We start from the raw sequence: 17,862 nt of genomic DNA, 5'->3' as shown, positions 1-17,862 counted from the left end.
GGGGAGAGCAGTGTTTGCTGACACGTGCTGAGCCCTCACAGCCTCAGTCATGGGGCCTAGAGAAGTGTCCACACTTCACTCCCTCTCAGACTGATCACTGCGAGGAGCTGAGAGTTTCACCACCTCTCGCCATGGAGCCGTGGGTTCGCTCTGCACTTGACACCGGCGCAGGAGGAGGACTTGCACTTGACAACTGTCTCTGTTGCAGCAGCCACTCGTCCTCCACCAGCACTCCCCACCAGCCACCTCTCCAGAAGGACATGGACCAGACCCAGGGTAAGGCTGAACACCAGAGTGCTGTAATTGGATGCATAGGTGGCCTCCCCGTGGGCCATGCTGCCAGCTGCTCTGGTGGGATCTGGCAGCACTCAGGCTAGTATAGTCCCAGACATTCCAGTCACCAGCCAGGGCTCCCCAAAACAAGTCTGGGGCTCCCTGGGGAGCCAGCTTGCCTTAAGCATCAGTGAGGATAAACCTTCCCTGCAGGGAAGGGAATGTCACAGCTGAGAATTTTGCCCTGGTGATGAGTCCCTGAAAGCTGGGATTTCAGACAAATCATCAGTGCTGTGACCACCTTATGCACGGTGAGGATGGGACATTTCTTTCCTATTTTCTGCCTACAGTGTGGAAGGCTTCCCTGGCAACATGAGCAAAAGGGCAAGCAGCAGAAGGGACAACGTGGGCAGGAGCATGGGTAAGTCTGAGCTGGAAGGGCAGAAAAACCTTCCCTGCAGTCGGGCTTGTCAGGGGAGAGGCAAGGAGGGGCTGTGAGTTCCACCCCTGTGCTTCCTAAAGCATGTTCCCTGGGAATGAATGTCTGTGGGGAGCAGAGGGAAGATAGAACCAGCCAGCCAGGCAGGCACTTGGGCTTGTAGTCCTTGTTTCACCTTGAGGGCACACAGAGGGTACAAATTTGTTGCCTCTGTTACTGAGACCAAGTGAACCCCTAATGGGTTACTTTAGGGAACCGTCACTTACAGAAATGCCAGTGAGGCAAAATCCCAGTGACACAGATGGCTATTTAAAGGCTAGTTTGCTGGGTAGCACCCTCTGCTTGCTGCTTCTCCACTGCCTGCTCCACCTGAGAGCTGGGTGCACCCCACAGCATGGTGAGCTGGGCTGGCCTGACTGTGTGTACACCATCCCAATGCACAGTCCAGTGGAGCTCCCTAACTTCTTGGGGGGAGATGTTGGACACCAAGACCAGACTCTGCTCAGCTGTCTGGAAGGCATCACAGGTACTGTGGTGTCTTGCTTTCCCAGTTTCTATCCATTCAGGAAATCTCTGAGGGTGTTGACTTATTCCCAAGTGTGTTCTCTTGCTGGTTTTTGTGCATGGATGCACATTGCCATTGCTGTTACCTGAAGCAGGTTTGGAGCTGTTATTTGAAAAAGGACACCTGGTAAGTGGCCACAATACAAAAAGCCACAAGCAGCCCAAAGAGTAGTCAGTCAGGCAAAACTGCCCATGGAGCATGAAGAGCTCAGGCAGAGCAGAGTTGCCAACACAGTATGGAGCCCTCATCCTCAGAAACCTTGCCGTGTTGCTGCTTGCTCCAGTTTAAACCTACAGCTGGCCCCGGTGGTAGGAACTCTGAAGCTGTTTGCTGCTACATCAGTTCAGGGACACATCTTTCCCCATTAAAGCAGTGAATCTATACCTCTGCCAACTGCTTACACAGAGAAGGCTCAGGCCTAGATAAGTCTTGGAGGCAGCAGGGTGAATGCCAGGATGCTGCAGGACAGTACTATGAATTTAGCTGCGAGCTGGGTGCCCAAATCACTGATGAGAGCTGTCATGGAAAGCAACAGGTCTCCTTGAGTTATTTGGCCTGCACTGGGCTGCTGGGTAAATGTCTGACCTTCCTTGAAAGCAAAGCATGCAGCCCAGCTTGCTTAGCCTCAGCAGTGATCTCCAGGCAGGAAGCAGAGACGTGAGCGATGAAGGCAGCAGCTTTGCTGAGGAAATGCATTTAATTCGATCTACACTGCAGTTTTTGTTGGAAAAAAATGTTGATGCAGTAACATTCTGCACAGTAACCAGAGGTGGATTAAAGGTCATAGATATAATGTAGCGTGCTGAGTCCCTGGGCAGCAGGTGGGAAGAGTCCTAGACCCACTGGAAAATCTCACTCAAGCGTCTTCTCTGCAGCTTTGCCTGCTCTACTCAAGGACTACACTTGCTTCCTTTCCCTAGCAGCTTTTGCTTTTGCCTGGACCTTTTCCCTGAGATTTAACCCACATTCCCCTTTGCTTGATTTGTCCTAGCAGCCCCAATCAACACAGCTCTTTGCCCTGATTGTGCTCGGGGATGTTACACATCTGCAGGTTGGGAATGCCTGGCTAGCAGCTCTGCATCTGAATCTTTCTCCCATGCTTTAAATCATGGGGTGGCAGCTTAGCACCTTGCTGGGGGAGCAGGGAAGTGCCTTCTACTCGAGATACAGAGATGGTTGCACAGACACAGCCCAGAAGAGGCAGTTTTCTGTGCACACAGCTGGGTCTTGCTGCAAAACATGCCCCTACTTGAATGGAGGAGAGGGCTTCCCCAATCCACTGCAGCTTCTGAGGTCTTCTAGGCTTGATGCAGAAAGGCTCCTCTGCTGGACAGTAGGTTGGTGGCAGAAGCATTTTAAAGGGCTGTTCTCAGAGGGGGGTTAAATCCAGCCTTCTGGTGTTGGGGATGTGTGTCTCAATGGAGAGAGGAGAGGATCACGCATTTCAGCTCACGACATGAAACAACTGGTTGACCACCTGAGCTCCTCCTGCCCCCTGTGCAAAACGGAGACGGTGCCAAGTCACTTCACAGCTCACTGGAAGTTTAATGCAAGTTTCACAGAGGTTTTGGAGCATACAGTGAAGGATGCTGCAGTGTGAAGCATTGCTGTTTATTCCACCATTAGCACCCAGTGGAGAAAAATGCAGGGTTCATCATGACATCTACTGAAATGTCTTGGGGGGGAGGGGGGGAGAAGGGGAGGGGGCGAAAAGGGGGCAAAAGCCCAGCAGTGAAGTAATGCTGCCCTGAGGACAGAACCCCCCCCACCCCCGCCGAGTATTTTGTGCTGTGTCCCAGCAGAGGGAGCCCGAGTTTATTAACAAATGCCGATCCTGGAGATAGCGCTATCAAGGTGATTCCAGAGCCCGGGGAGGATGCTTGCCAGAGGAGGAAGGCTACAGAACGTAGAGGGGCTCCAGCGGTGATGCTGAAAGCGGGCTTGTGTTTCCAAACACAGAAATAAGACAATGGTTGGCCAAGAAGCCCTGCAAGTAACTCTACTCCTGGCACAAGGCAATCCACGTCAAGAGATGGATGGCCTGCAAGAGTCAGTGGACGTGCTCATTACACGGGGGAAGAATTCTGCACTGAAAGATGTGTGAGAGGCATGCTAAGATGGAAGAAATGAGCTTAATTTGCTTTAGAGACTTCCTCAAGGTGCAGCCCAGGGAGCTGTGCACCTGCATTTGGTCAGTTTTAATCCTAGTCATTTAGACACATCTCCCAAGCATTCAAACCCATCAGTCACGCTGGTGCCAAATCCATAGCTGTTTGCCATCTCGAGGTGCACGCACAGGACTGTAGGCCTGATCCACAGCTGCTGAAACCTCATGGGAGCTTTTGCCCTGATTCCACTGGGTTTTGGAGGCTCTGTGTTTGTGCACAGAGGATTTTTTTCAAGGAAGCAGGAGTGGTTTTAGTGAATAGTCTTGGAGCTCTTGGGAATGCCATAGGTTTTCTCTTGCAAGGGTTTTTAGGGACACAGTTGAGAGTCTGGCTGGAGAGAGAGAGGTTTTTTTCCTAAATAATGTTTTGAAATGTCATGTTTCTCAGGGAGACAGATGAGTCTCAAGTCTGTCTTGTTGATTACAGCCAATAGTTGCACTGATGCCATGGATGCACAGATGAGTACAAGATTATGTGGGAGAGGAAAGGTGGTAGGATTGGGAAACAGGAATGTCACGGATCATTTTAGGCCAAATCCAAAGACATTTAAATCAGTGCAAAGTCCCTCTTTAGCCTGAGCCAGCACAGAGATACTTAGCTGAGTAACTGGGATATTTTAGGGCACAGGGATGGGAAGGCAAACTACTTGGGCTGCGATTTGCAGAAAGCAGCAGATGGATATTTTCCAAGGCAACTTTTGAAAGGAAGGTTAAATTTCTCCAAGATAAGGAGAGCTCCAGTGAGCTGGAATGCATTGTGACACCCCCCCCACCCCCACCCCCCCCTTAGCTCATCCTATGATAACAGCTGTTGTGTTGGAAACCTAATGCTGATGAAAGAGTTAAAGGCTGGTTGATGGGCAATATCGGTGACACACCTCTGAATTGAGCATACTCCTGGAGTGAGACTGTGGACTGGTGTTACTCAATGAATAGAGGCCACTCCAAGGGAGTTTTTCCTTGAATAGAATGGGGTCAGAGAGCCGCTTTGGGGAACAATGGTTGCCACCAGCTAGCTGAATTTCTTACAATCACACACCATACCCCCTGATCAAATAGCTCCTTTGTCAGTCTGATATAAAAACATGTCATACAATGATGATCTGGAAGAATGACAAGAGCTGGCCTTTCAAAGAGATCAGAAGGGCTTGTTTTGCACAAAAAGAGCCCCCATCAGAGTCAAGACAGGGGAAAAAAATGGAGAATAAAAGGGGGTGAATGGAAACAAACAGCAATAACAACAGAAGAAGGCAAGTTGGAAACTTGGGTCTGGCTTGTTTCACAGCATCCATGGCCACAGCAGCACCACACGGTCGAGTTAAATTTCTTTTGGTATGGACGAGGATGTCAGATTGTTCTGCCATTGGGTTCCCATTGTCATTCTGCACTGGGACAGAAGAAATTGCTGGATGGGAAAAGGTCACTTAGCCCAACGAATCATCTCCCCCCTGCCCCGCCTTACCCCCCTGAAAATGTCTCCACACCATCTCTGCTTTCTCACTGTAGTTTTCTCCTCTGCCTTTCTAGTACAATGTTCATCTGCTGCCTTTATGCTGCTGTGCAAAGTTCAGATTGATCAGAAGGCTGCTCTTGTCCATCTGTTTGTAGGAGTAGGGAAATGTCTTTATTCTTCCCTGTTTTCTTGCTAACTTTCATATTTTGGTTTGGGGGTTTCTGTTTGTTTGACTGTTTTGCTTCGTGGGTGGTGCTGGGTTATTAGGTTTGTTGTTTTTTTTTTTCAGGGGGGGTTTGGTTGGGGGTTTTTTGAGTGTGCATCCTGTTTTCAATCCTCTTGCAAGGATCTTTAGGGACACAGTTGAGAGTCTGGCTGGAGAGAAAGAGTTTTTCCCTAAAGAATGTTTTGAAATGTGCAGGGAACTGGATCCCTCTTGGCTGCTTCCAGGAGAACTGCAGTCCTACAGTATCTGTCTCAGGAGCCCCAAGAGATGACATTTACACATAATCAGGTTAATTATCTGCAAGCCAGGAAAGTTCAGCAATCCTGGAAGTGGACAACTAGAGCTGCCAGGCAGTTTCAGCATGTACAAGTGGTTGAAATAACTTCTATTCAGATTTTAACCTCATTCTATAGAATAAGGAGTCAGAACAGTCAGAAGAGATCATAATGGGTAAGAGATGGAGCTTTTGGGACACTGCTCCTGAAAATACACCCACAACAAAGATCATACATGGAAGGTTTGCCCCATGTTTAAGGTTTGGGGTTTTATGTTATTCTTCTTTTTTTTTTACTGCAGCATTGTTTTCCTAAGAAAACCAACCAACCAAAACCCAAAACAAAGTAAAACAAACCAAACAAACCCAAACAAAACGAAAATGAAAACCCCCAAACCCTTCCAGGAGACTGTTACTTTTGTGTGATTAAGCATGCTCATCGAAGATAAGAAGTACCTTGCAATAGAGACAACTCTCTCTCTCTCTCTCTCTGCTTTTGTTTGTGCTCCTCTACTCTGCTCTGGTGAGACCCCACCTGGAGTACTGTGTCCAGCTCTGGAGCCCCTATTACAGGAAGGCCCACGAGGATGATCAGAGGGCTGGAGCACCTCTCCTATGAGGACAGACTGAGACAGTTGGGGCTGCTCAGTCTGGAGAAAAGAAGGCTCTGAGGAGACCTTATTGTGGCCTTCCAGTATCTTAAGGGGGCCCACAAGAAAGCTGGGGGTGGACTTTTTAAGAGGTCAGGTAGCGATAGGACTGGGGGAAATGGAGCAAAACTTAAAGTGGGTAGATTCAGATTGGATATTAGGAAGAAATTCTTCACCATGAGGATGGTGAGACACTGGAACAGGTTGCCCAGGTTGATGGTAGCAGCCCTATCCCTGGAAGCTTTTAAGGCCAGGCTGGATGTGGCTCTGAGCAACCTGATCTAGTGTGAGGGGTCCTGCTCATGGCAGGGGGTTTGGAACTAGATGGTCCTTCAGGTCCCTTCCAACCCTGACAATTCTATGATTCTATTATCACCTAGGATTTCCTCAGTGTATAGCATTTTATTTGCCCTTTTCTGCTGTTTGTGTAGAGTTTGTTATACTGTGTGTTACTGCACCTGTAGGCCTAGGTAAGAAAAACACTTGGCAAGCTTTTGTTTATTAAATGCAGAGAATATTTATAAACACACACAAACAATACTGACATGGGTAAACCAAATGAAATCAGGGTGACCTGAATAGCTGAGCTCTTCAATTCCTTTACCTAAAAGAGTCTGTGTTGTATAAAATTAGGCTTATAGTTAATCATCTCTTCTCCTTAAACATAACTCTGAACAACTGTGCAGCTGGCTGAAAATAATTTGGCCACATCCTGGGTGATGCTGGAATAAAGGTACTTAGAAGATACTGGTTGTAAATCTTTGGTCCTTTAAGTTGCAAGGCAATTACCTGATGCTACCAGGGTATTTGAGGTGGTAGAGGAAAACTGACCTGCACTGGGCTGTGCTGTTTGGGAAATAACTTGGAATCATGGGATTAGTGCTTGTACTACAGCAAAGTAGTGCAAAAGGCAGGTGAGTTGAAGCACATGTAACATAGAGAGTCAGAATACTGAAAACAGTATTTAGGTACCTAAATAAAGTGTCATGTGCAGTGGTGTTGAGCACCCAACAGTTCTGCTTGGCTTTCACAACTGCTCAGCAGGCAGTGACCGACAGGCAGGCAACTGGCTTTGAGTTTGTCAGTCTGGAAGGCAGGTTTTAGTGCAACGGCTTGTGTTTAGCATTGCTCCAGCCTCCAGCTGGAAACTGCAGATAGCACAGAAGGTGACAATTCAGTTTTAAAATTGGATGTATCCCTCCTCAGGACCAAGTGATGGATGACATCACCTGAGGTGAACACCTTGTAAGTGATGAGCAGGTACACTTTACAGCGCTGGTTATTTTTAAAGCATATCAAGCCCTCACTGTTTTGTGGTCGACAGAGCTTGCCATTGCCTGCTGGCTGGACTTCTCAAGTCCAGTTTGAACGGGAGTGTTAAGTTTTTTTTTAGGCCAAGCTATAAAATCCGCACTGGGGGTCACCTGCCTGCTGGGTGGTGGTGATAACCTGCAACTTCACAACCCTTTGCTTTCTTGTATGACAACTGGTTTGCAGCAGTGGTGTTTGGCTTTCATTGGACCATTTTGTGGTTAAGTCTTGGTTGCTGGCTTTTCTTTATTGTGGAAGTTCTGGAGAGGCCAGGTGGATAAGGGGTTTTTTTTTTTGTGTTGTCTTTGGGAGATACTCTGTTTTCTATAAAGCAATATAATATTGGTAAACACAGCTAAACTTGTTTACAGCAACTTCACATCTGGCCCTGAGACCCTGGACAACTCAGGGAAAGAAAATGATGTTAAGGGAACACCAAATGCATAATTAACTATGCTAAAGAATGGAAGGCATAAAAGTCAGGTTGCATCTACCTCTTAATTCTGTCCCTTTGTCAACAGGTGGTACAATCAAAATTTAAGTGACACTTAAGCCTTCTTTGGGCTGCTGGCTCTTCTGTGCTGAATCTCGCCTGTTCAAGTTTCCAGTGAACCTTCTTGCATTCTCCTCTGGTTCTTACCCTGCAGTTATAACCTCAGTATTGGGAGCAAGCCTGGAAATTTTCAGAATGAAAACTGAAACCTTCCAAAAAGTAAGAGCAACTAAAAAAACCCAGAGGATATTAATATAGCAACAGCTGGACTTCAGCTTTAATAATGTATATATTTTAGAGCACGTAGTGATTCCGATCAGCTACAGGTATTTCTGCGTGCTTCTGTTAAATCAGCCCTCTTTGCCAATGACAAAATGAGAGGCTGGTCCACTGTATTAAAATATTAATTACCAAGCCCCTTTCTTTTGATGGGTCTACTACAGATACTTCAAATGGACATGTGAGAATTGATCAAAGATCCTGCAGGTTGTTGCCACTGCTCACTGAGCATTTCAAACCCAAGAGGGACCTGACTCCCATGAAAAAGATACTGTGTTTTCACAAGGAATAAAAAACCACTGGTCACTTGATTGCTATGGGGATGGATATAACTAAACTGGGCTTTCTTAAGGCAGAGAGCACAATCTAAGAGAAACAAAAAAAGACATGGGAGAGGGAGGGAAAGAGCGAGTGAAAGAGAGCTGAATTGATTTCAGTCTGTTCAGGTCTAGCTGGAAAACACAATGCAGCGAAACGGTTCCTTAGTCGGCAAGCTTCTTTTCCTAGGTTTTTCCCATGGTTTGAAGTGGAGAGGGAGGGATGGTATTAGAAAAAGTGTGTGTGTGTGTGAGAGAGAGAGAGAGAGAAGGCTGTAGGAAAGGCAGAGAGATGAGAGACATCATCTGGAAGGGTGTAAAATAGTCCATTCCTTCTGAGGAGTGGAAAACTTTGATGTCCGTGTCTCTGGTTTTAAAGTGGCAGTGTCAGGTTCAGGCTGAAAGGCCCTGGTATTCGAATCTTTGTCTGTGCTTGCACTCAGGACTTTGCCTGTGCACACACCTGCACATCCAAACACCTGCTCAGGCACCCAGGCAGCAAATGGGCCTCGCACTTCAGAGCAAGCAGGAGAAAATAAGCATGTAGATGTCTTCGCTCATGTCCCTTGAACAGAGGCTCATGCTGGAAAAAAGGAGAAAAGCACATTTCTGTTTGCATGCATGGAAAGAAAGAAAGATAAGCAAGAGGAACAATTCTGCAGGCTTTGCACCTTTTTAAAAGTTATTCTCTTGCTGGTGTTACTAATGCAGTCAAAAGGCTCAAAGTGTAGTTAACAAGGCTTACAAACACCTAAATAAATGAAGAAGCACAGTTACAGGTAAGGAGAATCTATGAGAAGCAGTGCGATTTGTCTGTCACCACACAATAGTAAATCCAGTTTTATGGATCACAGCTGATATCTGTAAGTCAGAAGCCCTTTCTCCTCTGCAGGGTCATGGGCATCTTGCAATAACCTGGCTGTTTTGTCTTTTGAGATCCTACTAATAATTCAGACACACTAACAATGGTAAGTCCGCTGCAAGCCTGGAGGAAGAAAAGAACAGGACCAAATTTATCACTCATGGCACCCAAGTGAACTCTGGTAAGAGCTGATCCAGGGTGCAAGTGGCTTTTTCTCTCTTCCCCCGCCTTCCAAGAGCAGAAAGATTCGCACCCATGGTGGAGCTGAGAGGGCACATGCTCTGTAGGGTAGCAAGTTAATCTCACTGGACTCTGCACCCAAAATTCCTACCAGGCAGTAGCAGGCTGCAAAAGCAGAAAAGGTATTTGAGGATTAAGCAGAGTTTCAGATCAAGCCAACAACAGATTTAAGTGTTGCTGTCATGGTCTTGGACTGTGAGGTCTTGGTTCCTAGCAAGAATAGAAGCACATGTGCATTGGATGGCATATGTGCATGGGGTGGCTTGTGGGTCATGATGGGAGACAGACAATGGATCAATTTGTGTTCGACTGGCAGATTCCCTTTTCTGAAGGAGGAGATTTTTGACTTGAACCCCTGGAATGTTGGCATTTTCCTTCCCAATACTCATTTTCAGGTAAAAGTGAAAGGCTTGTGCTCGTGGCAGGTGGGCTGGAGGAGGGAGGTTTTAATGACTCTTTATTCTTGGATTTACAATCTGACACGCTGTACGCACATGTGTTTGTCACAGAACTGTGTGAGGTGCCCACCACCCATCCATGCATTGTCCAGCAGATGTTAAAGCCATCAAGTGTGTTTGCTTCCAGTTCCAAAGGAAAACATTCTCTATTTTGGGCTGTGGCATTTCTTTTTAAAAGTGATCTAAACAAACAAACAAGAATACCTCTTGGAGAGGTAGGGCTTACATGATCATAAGAAACCTGTGTAAATTAGGATCTAAGGCCTGTTCCCTGACCCATAAACTGGGTTAGTGATTAGTTGATCCTCCAGCTTGTTGTTCTCATCACAAAACCTGAGGTTAGGCTGAGGACTATTTAAAATCACATGCACTAGCAATACTGGGGTATCTAAACATACAGTTACCCCAGTGACAGAGCAGTAGCTGCTCCTTATAATAATAAGTGAGAGCCTGCAGTCTCAGCAGGGGTCATGCCATGTGAGGCACTGTAGCAGCATAGAAACCACAGTGCTGTCCCCAAGGGGTTTATAGCCAAAGGCTCCAAACTGTGCCCACTGCTAGGTGGGATCTTGCACTCCCGTGGTGCTCCACTGCAGGACTAGGACCTACAGTATATGAACAGAGGAATATCTGACTCTAGATGGGCTTTTTTTTATACACATGCAGACTTAGTTAATAGAATCACAGAAACATTGAGAGGATAGAAGGTAAAAATCTGCTTTATGGCTGGCAGAAACTGAACTGAATAGAAATACTGCCTGTTTCTAGGACCAGCCAGATTCCTGCTGCTGCACTATATAACTTTTAACTTCAGATTGATGAATTCTGTGTTTCAGTGACGTGATAAAGCAGAAATAATCAGCAAGAAATGAAAAATGGCAGCATCCTGAGCGAGAAATCCTACTGTGCCAGAAAGGACAACTAGTGAAATGTTGCCTCTGGCTGTAGGGGAAGAGAGAAGGAAGCCCAGAAATCCAGCAATTCGGCAAATTTGTAATTGTTGCAGGTAATTAGGCTCCATGTTGGTTGCTTGGTCAAGGCAGACCCAAACCTGCTTGAAGGATTAGCCTTGCTCAATTTCCTCGAGCAAATTAATACCTTGTAAGTGATATGACAGTGGAGCATTCTCCAAGAGCAAGGGACCCCTTTATCTCTGTGGGTACACGATGAGTCAGGACACTGTCAGGCTTGCTCAGAGCAGGCTAGGAGCTGCGGGGAGCAGCCGCGTAGGTGGAAGGCAGATGCAGGATAAAACAGTATCACAGTCACTGCTACATTGAGGATACTCTTACACTGCTTTACAAACACTCTAAAAAGTTTAGGAACAACCTGAGGAAATTAAAGAAAACCGAGCTGAAAAATCTCGAGGAACAACTTTGTAAGCCTTGCTCTTACTCTCCGAGAAGCCAGTGGGTATTTGAATGTTTAGGTCCTCAGGCTCTAAGTATGAAAGGAAAAAAGCCCCTAAAATATCTTCATAGGTAGCCCCTATAAAAGAACAAGATTCAAAAGCATTCCTTCAGGAGATCAAGGACGGTCCAGCCTTTGAAGCCTGGAGGATTGGGAAATTTAAAGATCTTTGTGGCAATCATATTGTGCCATTAGAAATCTACCATTTGGAATTGTAAAGCGTTTAAAAGGAATGATTCCAAATTCCACAGCTGTCTGGTGAGTGACAACTTGATGTGGCCTGGGGGGGAGGAAGAAGGTCATTGTTGGGAAAACAGTCAAAATGAACATTTTCTGAGCAGATGCTTCAGCTACTACTTTGATAAATGAGGTTAAAAACAAATAAGATCTTCTGGGTGACTTCCAGAAAATAACAGATTAGTAAAACAAACAAACAGAGCGCAAAATGCATCGACAAGAGATAGGTATAAGGCTGGCACGTAGGAAAGAGGGGAGGAGTGTTCAAATGAAAATGAACAATAAGCACAGTCTGAACCAGCGAGATGAGACAATTCTGCTGGCTATGGGAAGTGATACTTCTTCTTTAATTGTACTGTAGTTTTGCCAAGCAAGAGAGCTTCTGGAAGTCTTGGCTGCTCATTTTGATACACTCAAATATTTCAGAATCCAATTTTATTGCCTTTTCCCCCCCTTTCCTCCACTCCCTCCCCCCCAAACTATTCAAGCAGCTCAGCTGCTGATCAAAATACAAAAGCATTGCTTGTGCCCAGCTAGTGGATAATGAAAGCGATCCCCTCAGTTTAGTATCTTTGTCAGCAGAGTGTGTAGTGAGAGAAGTAAACAAACAGCATCGCTGACGACAAGGCGATTTATGGAACTCTTTGTTTTCATACTTTTCAGCATAATTATAAGTCAATGTCCCAATCCTGTGGCTGCTGAGAACCTTGTAGAGATGGCTGCTGGCTGGTTACCCCTAGCACTCATTAAAAGCTCCTTGTAAATGTGGTTTGGAAGCACAAAGAATGGGGTCTGTTGGGCTTACTATTTTTTTCCTTGCCCTTGAACAGAACCCATACCAAACAGTTTCAGCTCCTGGTTTCTTCTGGCAGACGCCCGTAGGTAAAAACAAATCAATATGGATAATTTGGGATGAAGAGGAGAAAATTTACTCCCAAATTCAGCATAACCTTTTAATTTTATCCTCTTTAATCCTTTGATAATTTTTTTTTTTCCCTGTGTGCTTCTCCTGCCGAAAAGCAATTTTGCTAATCACCTACCTTTGTGCCAATCCCTGCATTCCTGACAATAGCGTGAACAGCTTCCATCAAAGTCTTTGATGTGGGAAAGACACACACACACACATATAATCTGAAAACAATTCAGCTCCTTGCTTCTCAATGGTGAGCACTCTGCTTTAATAGAGTGCAAGTTCCGTGGAGGTTTCTAATCCTTTCTGCCAAACAGAAGAGACACAGTCAGGTAGCACACCTTATTCAAAAGTTAAAATAACATGTTACTTGCTCTCAGAGAAAATCAAAACAACTCAAGATCAAAACCAGATTCCGCCAACCCTAACAGGATAGACTTTCTACTCAGATAACTCTTGATCTAAGTGTGTAACAAGTAACCTGCTTTAATCCCTCAAAGCGATGGTGTTACAGATAAGTACTGTAGTAGCAGAGGAGGTGTCTTAAGTTTCAGAAATACACAAAAGCATTGGTTGGAAGGAAAAACAAAACAAAGAGCTGTCCACATGATTGTGTCTTTAGCTGGAAAGGTGTATTTGAGGGCACTGCAAATAATAAAACCCCTTGAGAGGTTAAAAAAAAGAAAAGAAAAGAAAAAGAAAAAAGGCAAGAAAAGAAAGACAGGCAGCTACTGAAATGTTTCTTCCAGGCTGGATTTTATTGACTTACACAGTCAAAGCTCAAGCTTTACAGGTATAAGCCCCCCAGTTTTTAGCTTACATACCCTGCAAATCATGATGCTGGAATGGTCTGCTGCTTAGCACAGAACCCTACCTTATTTCTAGAGGTTCAGAGTGGTCATGGGCCATGAAGGGACTGGGATCTTTAACCTTAACATTTGGGAAGGATACACTATTTGCTTTATGATTATACTGCTCTGAGCCCTTCATTGGAGTATGAACAATTATAATGGAAATGATCATGCTACAGTTTCAGCAACGGCTCAAAATCTTTGGACCTTGCTCCTGCAGACACCTACACACACACTTACTTTGGCACTGCTGGGAAGACTAGTGTCATTGAGTTCTTAGCCTGTGGTGCACAGCTTTGCCTATTCCACAGGAGTCACAGCAGCTGAAACTATGCCCAAGAACACGTGCATGCAGTTGCAAGTCCTTTCTCTTAAGAAACCCAAAGAAAGGAATTAATGGTATCTGTGTTTTGGGGAAAAACTTTATATTACTCTGTGTACCCTGTCTGGAGCATATTTCACCCTCTCCATGACTACTGCATGCAAACACACATTTCATCTTAGCCAAAACTGGAGAGTACTTCCCCAGATGCATTTGGCCATACTTTGGTCCTGGTATACCAGAAGGTCACACTGCATGTGTTACACCCAGGCTCCTTTTGAACTGCACTAAGTACACATCAAGTACTGTACCAAGATGTGTGTGGCACTTTTAAGCTGATGCCTAGGAAAGTTTTCCATAGATTGAGTTGAAAATGGTAGAATGTAAATAAATTACCATTGGATGGAAAATAATGATAAGGTCTAAATAATCCCATTAATCTGATAACTTAGCTTATAGTTCTACAAACTCTTTCTCTTTTCTGCTTCTTTGCTCTAGCAGGTACTAGCTGGGTGCTTCTGACATTGGCTGTGGTTTTTTTTTGTTGTGGCTAAGTACTAACAAGCTACTCACTGCTCTTCTCTCTCTCTCTTTTACCTTGTAGAGGGTGGGGGGAAGGGAGCAGGGAGGGGAAAGCTATCAGTAGCCCCCTAGTTTTGTCCAGAGGGGTTCTCATGTTGTTTATAAATTGCAAATACACATAAACATTGTGTATGTTGTACATATTCATTGCATTCCGTATTTCTAGATTTTAGTGTGCTTGTAGATACAGCTTCATTTGGTTTCCAACTGAGCTGGTCTGGCAATTTTATTTCAGGGGGTAATTTCAACCCAATGTGGCACTTCGGGGCATGGTTTACTAGGCATGGTGGTGTTGAACTGATGGTTGGTCTTGATGATAGAAGTGTTTTGCAACCTGAATGATTCTGTGATTCTTTAAGTAGCTTCCTTGCCCAAGTGGCATGGCCACAGGCCAAGACTATCATATACTGGAACATGGGTGCTGCATCGGGCAGGGAGACACGCGCTGTGCAGATGTTGCCTCCATAGAGTAACAGAGCCTAAGACCAGAAAGGACCTCTTTGACAGTCTGATATCCTGAGTTAGGACTGAGTAGGTGAATTCTTGGTTTAAGTTTAGTAGTTGTGGCCTCTCTAAGGGAAAAATAAACAACTGGTATTGTCTTAAAAAAACCCCAAAACCCAGTAATGGTAACTCTACCATAAATCTCAGTAAGCTGTTTCAACAGTTGATCTTCTTCACTACAAAAGCGTGCTTTATTTATGAATTTGTTTCCCCATCACCTTCTGTCAAGAGATCTTATCTCTTTGTCTGCTAAACAGAAGATCCTGGGGTTACCAGATTTTTCTTCCTGTCTCAGTGCTCAGAAGGTATGATCACCTCACACACCTTAACCTCTTTGGAAAGCTAAACAGACTGAGCACTTTGGGTCTCGCTATAAAACACGCTTGACAGTCCTGCAATCATTCTTACTGCTCTTCTTTGAAACTCCTCTAGTTTTTCAACATCCTCCTTGAAACGTTGGCTTGGACAGATTATTTCCAAAGCAGTCACAACAGAGTCAAAACCAGAAGCAAAAGAACCTCCTGGCTTTTGTTTGTTTCCCAGGACAGCACTAGCCCTTTGGTCACAGCACTGCACAAGGAGCTCACGTTCAGCTGATTATTCATCTTAATGAAGTCTTTACGGAATTGCAGCTTTGCAGGATAGAGTTACATCCTTTCAGTGTGACCTACATTCTTTGTTCCTAGATGTGAGACTTTACATTTGGCTTGACTGAAATACATACAATTTGATTATGCCTAGACTTAGCATAGGGCTATGCTGCCATAAGCATTGTTTGTCTCTTGCCCCACGCTTTGTGCCTTCTAAAAAGCTTTGCTAATAAGGACTTCAGAATTTTTTTTTCCAGGTTGCTCCTAAAATGTGCAATAGTGTAGGGCCCATAAGCTGTCTCTGTGGGATCCTACTAGAGAAAAGACCACCTTGATAATAAATCAGGCTTTAAAGAACATTTTAAGACAGAGAAGTCAGGCAGCTTTTAAAAAATTTAATGTTTCAGACATTGCTGAAGTCTGTTACAAAGAGCTAAGTTTAATGCAATCAAAAAGATGTTAAGCTCATATAAAATTGCATTCACACTAAGTTTCCATAATCTCATGTTAACCAAAATTTGGTGTGTTACCTCCCTTCCAACTGGCTACTCCTGTGCTGTACCAGGTGTGCTGCTATTTCTCCTCAACTCAAACTTAGATTGAGAAATGTTTAATTACTTGGGCCATCCGATTCACTCACTATCAATGCTGATAAAACATTTGCTGCCTTCTGGAACTTCCTTGACTTCCAGGGTGTAAATGGACCAGACAGCTCCTCAGCCAGCAGTTTTGAACCTCTCAAGTATGAGGCTTCCAGTGTTGGGGATTCAGTCATATATATGAGTATTTGAGTGCTTGAGATTACACTGACAAGCTGACCTTCTGCAACTGGATGCAAATACTGTCCAAAAGCTGGTATGCTATGGTAACCTCATTATATGATAAAACATTTTCCTACTCCACTGTGCAAAAGGAGATGTAGACTGTGGTGGGTAAGTGATACCTGTTCAAAGCATTCTAGGCAGATGGTGAACTTCTTACAATTTATCTATCTTTCAATTCTGAGGGAGAAATTTCCCAAGCATTTCAGGCATCTGTAGAATGGAAAGTGCTACAAGAAAGAATAGCACAGCACTGGACTCAGATTTTCCTTCTCCACTGACTGGTGGGTTACTTTTCCATTTTGGACCAGAATCCTTCAGTGTTGTCAGTACTCCAGGCTCCTGTGGATGGCAACAATGACTCAGTTATTATGAGCTGTTCTTTCACCGTGGTGTGCCTGTATATGTATATGTACACAGACATATGAAGAGCGAGCACTTTCCATCCCCTGCTCTGTGGAGCCCTGGAGTGGGAAATGGTTCATGTGAAAAGCCAGCCTTAACTCCACCGCTCTTAGGTGGGGAAGACCTTTTACTTTACAATGGCCTAGGAATTTGGGAGTGTTGAAAACTGCGGTGCAGCACCAGATGACCCCTGCTGTCACTTCGTGGATGACAGGCGCTCCTGACCCTGCTCAAGGATAATTAATGAGCATTAATTACCTTGCTGTTCACACTACTTCGCAGGGGTGCAGTGTCTAGCTGGGGTTGCTCCAGGTGGTGGAGCAGATGCTCTCGTCACCTGGAATCACCGTTCCCACCATTAATTGTTCACGTTATTAATGAATACGTGGTTCAGGTGATGTTTTTCCTCCCAGCTCAGAAAAATAGGGACCCGTGTGCCTGGCCGCGGGAGGGGCAGCTGCGCAGGGGGAGTCCTAGCGGCTCCCGTTAATGAATTAATTAACTAACGACGGTGGGCTCGGCGGCCCCGTGCCCCCTCCCGCTCCGGTAGTCGCCTCCTCCTCCCCCGGAGTGGGGGAGTGACAGGCAGCGGCTCCTGCCCCATGTGACTGGGGAGCGGCTGCCCCCGTCCATGGCTTGGCCTCCCCCGGGCAGCAGCAGCTCCGGCTCCCGGGGAGGAGGGGCAGGACCTGCTGCTCCATGGGGAGGAAGGGCAGCCCCCGATCCCCCCAGGCGGAGGGGGGATCCCGGGCAGCCTCCCCCCGCTCCTCCTCCCCCCCTTCCCCGCTCTGGGCCTTACCTGAGGAGCTGCTGCTCCTCATCTGCTCCTACCTGGACGCACAGGCCTTAGGCCGCCTGGCCCAGGTCTGCCGCCGCCTGCGCTTCCTCAGCAGCCGCGATCTTCTGTGGAGGCGGATAGCCCGTGGCTGCCTCAACTCCGGCTTCACCCAGCTCGGCACCGACCTGTAAGAACGGCCTTCCCGGGGGGAGGGTTTGTGGGGAGGCGGCAGCGGCGCCTGGGAAAGGCCGGGGATGTTGCGGCCTAGCTGGTTGCTAAGGGGCGTTCTGCGCTGCTGGCGTAGTCGCTACGGGGGGCTCCCTGCGGCCGGGAGGGGGTGGAGGGTAGGGGGAGCTATTCTCGAAGCGCGGCTGCGTCGTCTTTAGCCTGTGCCAGGAGGGGCTGGCGAGGGCAGGGGAAGGGCTGTTGCGCCGGGCCCGCGGTG

The 17,862-nt window shown here is 46.1% G+C and overlaps 1 protein-coding gene across 1 annotated transcript in view; it reads left to right on the top strand.

The window, feature by feature from the left end:
• The first annotated feature begins 17,240 nt into the window (after positions 1–17,240).
• The window catches only part of FBXW4 (F-box and WD repeat domain containing 4), a 65,868-nt gene continuing 65,246 nt past the window's right edge, over positions 17,241–17,862 (top strand). Inside the window, exon 1 of the mRNA XM_054163926.1 lies at positions 17,241–17,604. Coding sequence (XP_054019901.1) covers positions 17,339–17,604 — 266 coding nt within the window. The 5' untranslated portion in view covers positions 17,241–17,338. The remainder of the gene's footprint in view (positions 17,605–17,862) is intronic.

This window comes from Dryobates pubescens, chromosome 8, assembly GCF_014839835.1.
Source record: "Dryobates pubescens isolate bDryPub1 chromosome 8, bDryPub1.pri, whole genome shotgun sequence".
NCBI lineage: Eukaryota > Metazoa > Chordata > Aves > Piciformes > Picidae > Dryobates > Dryobates pubescens.
This window is presented reverse-complemented; position numbering and strand designations above follow the sequence as displayed.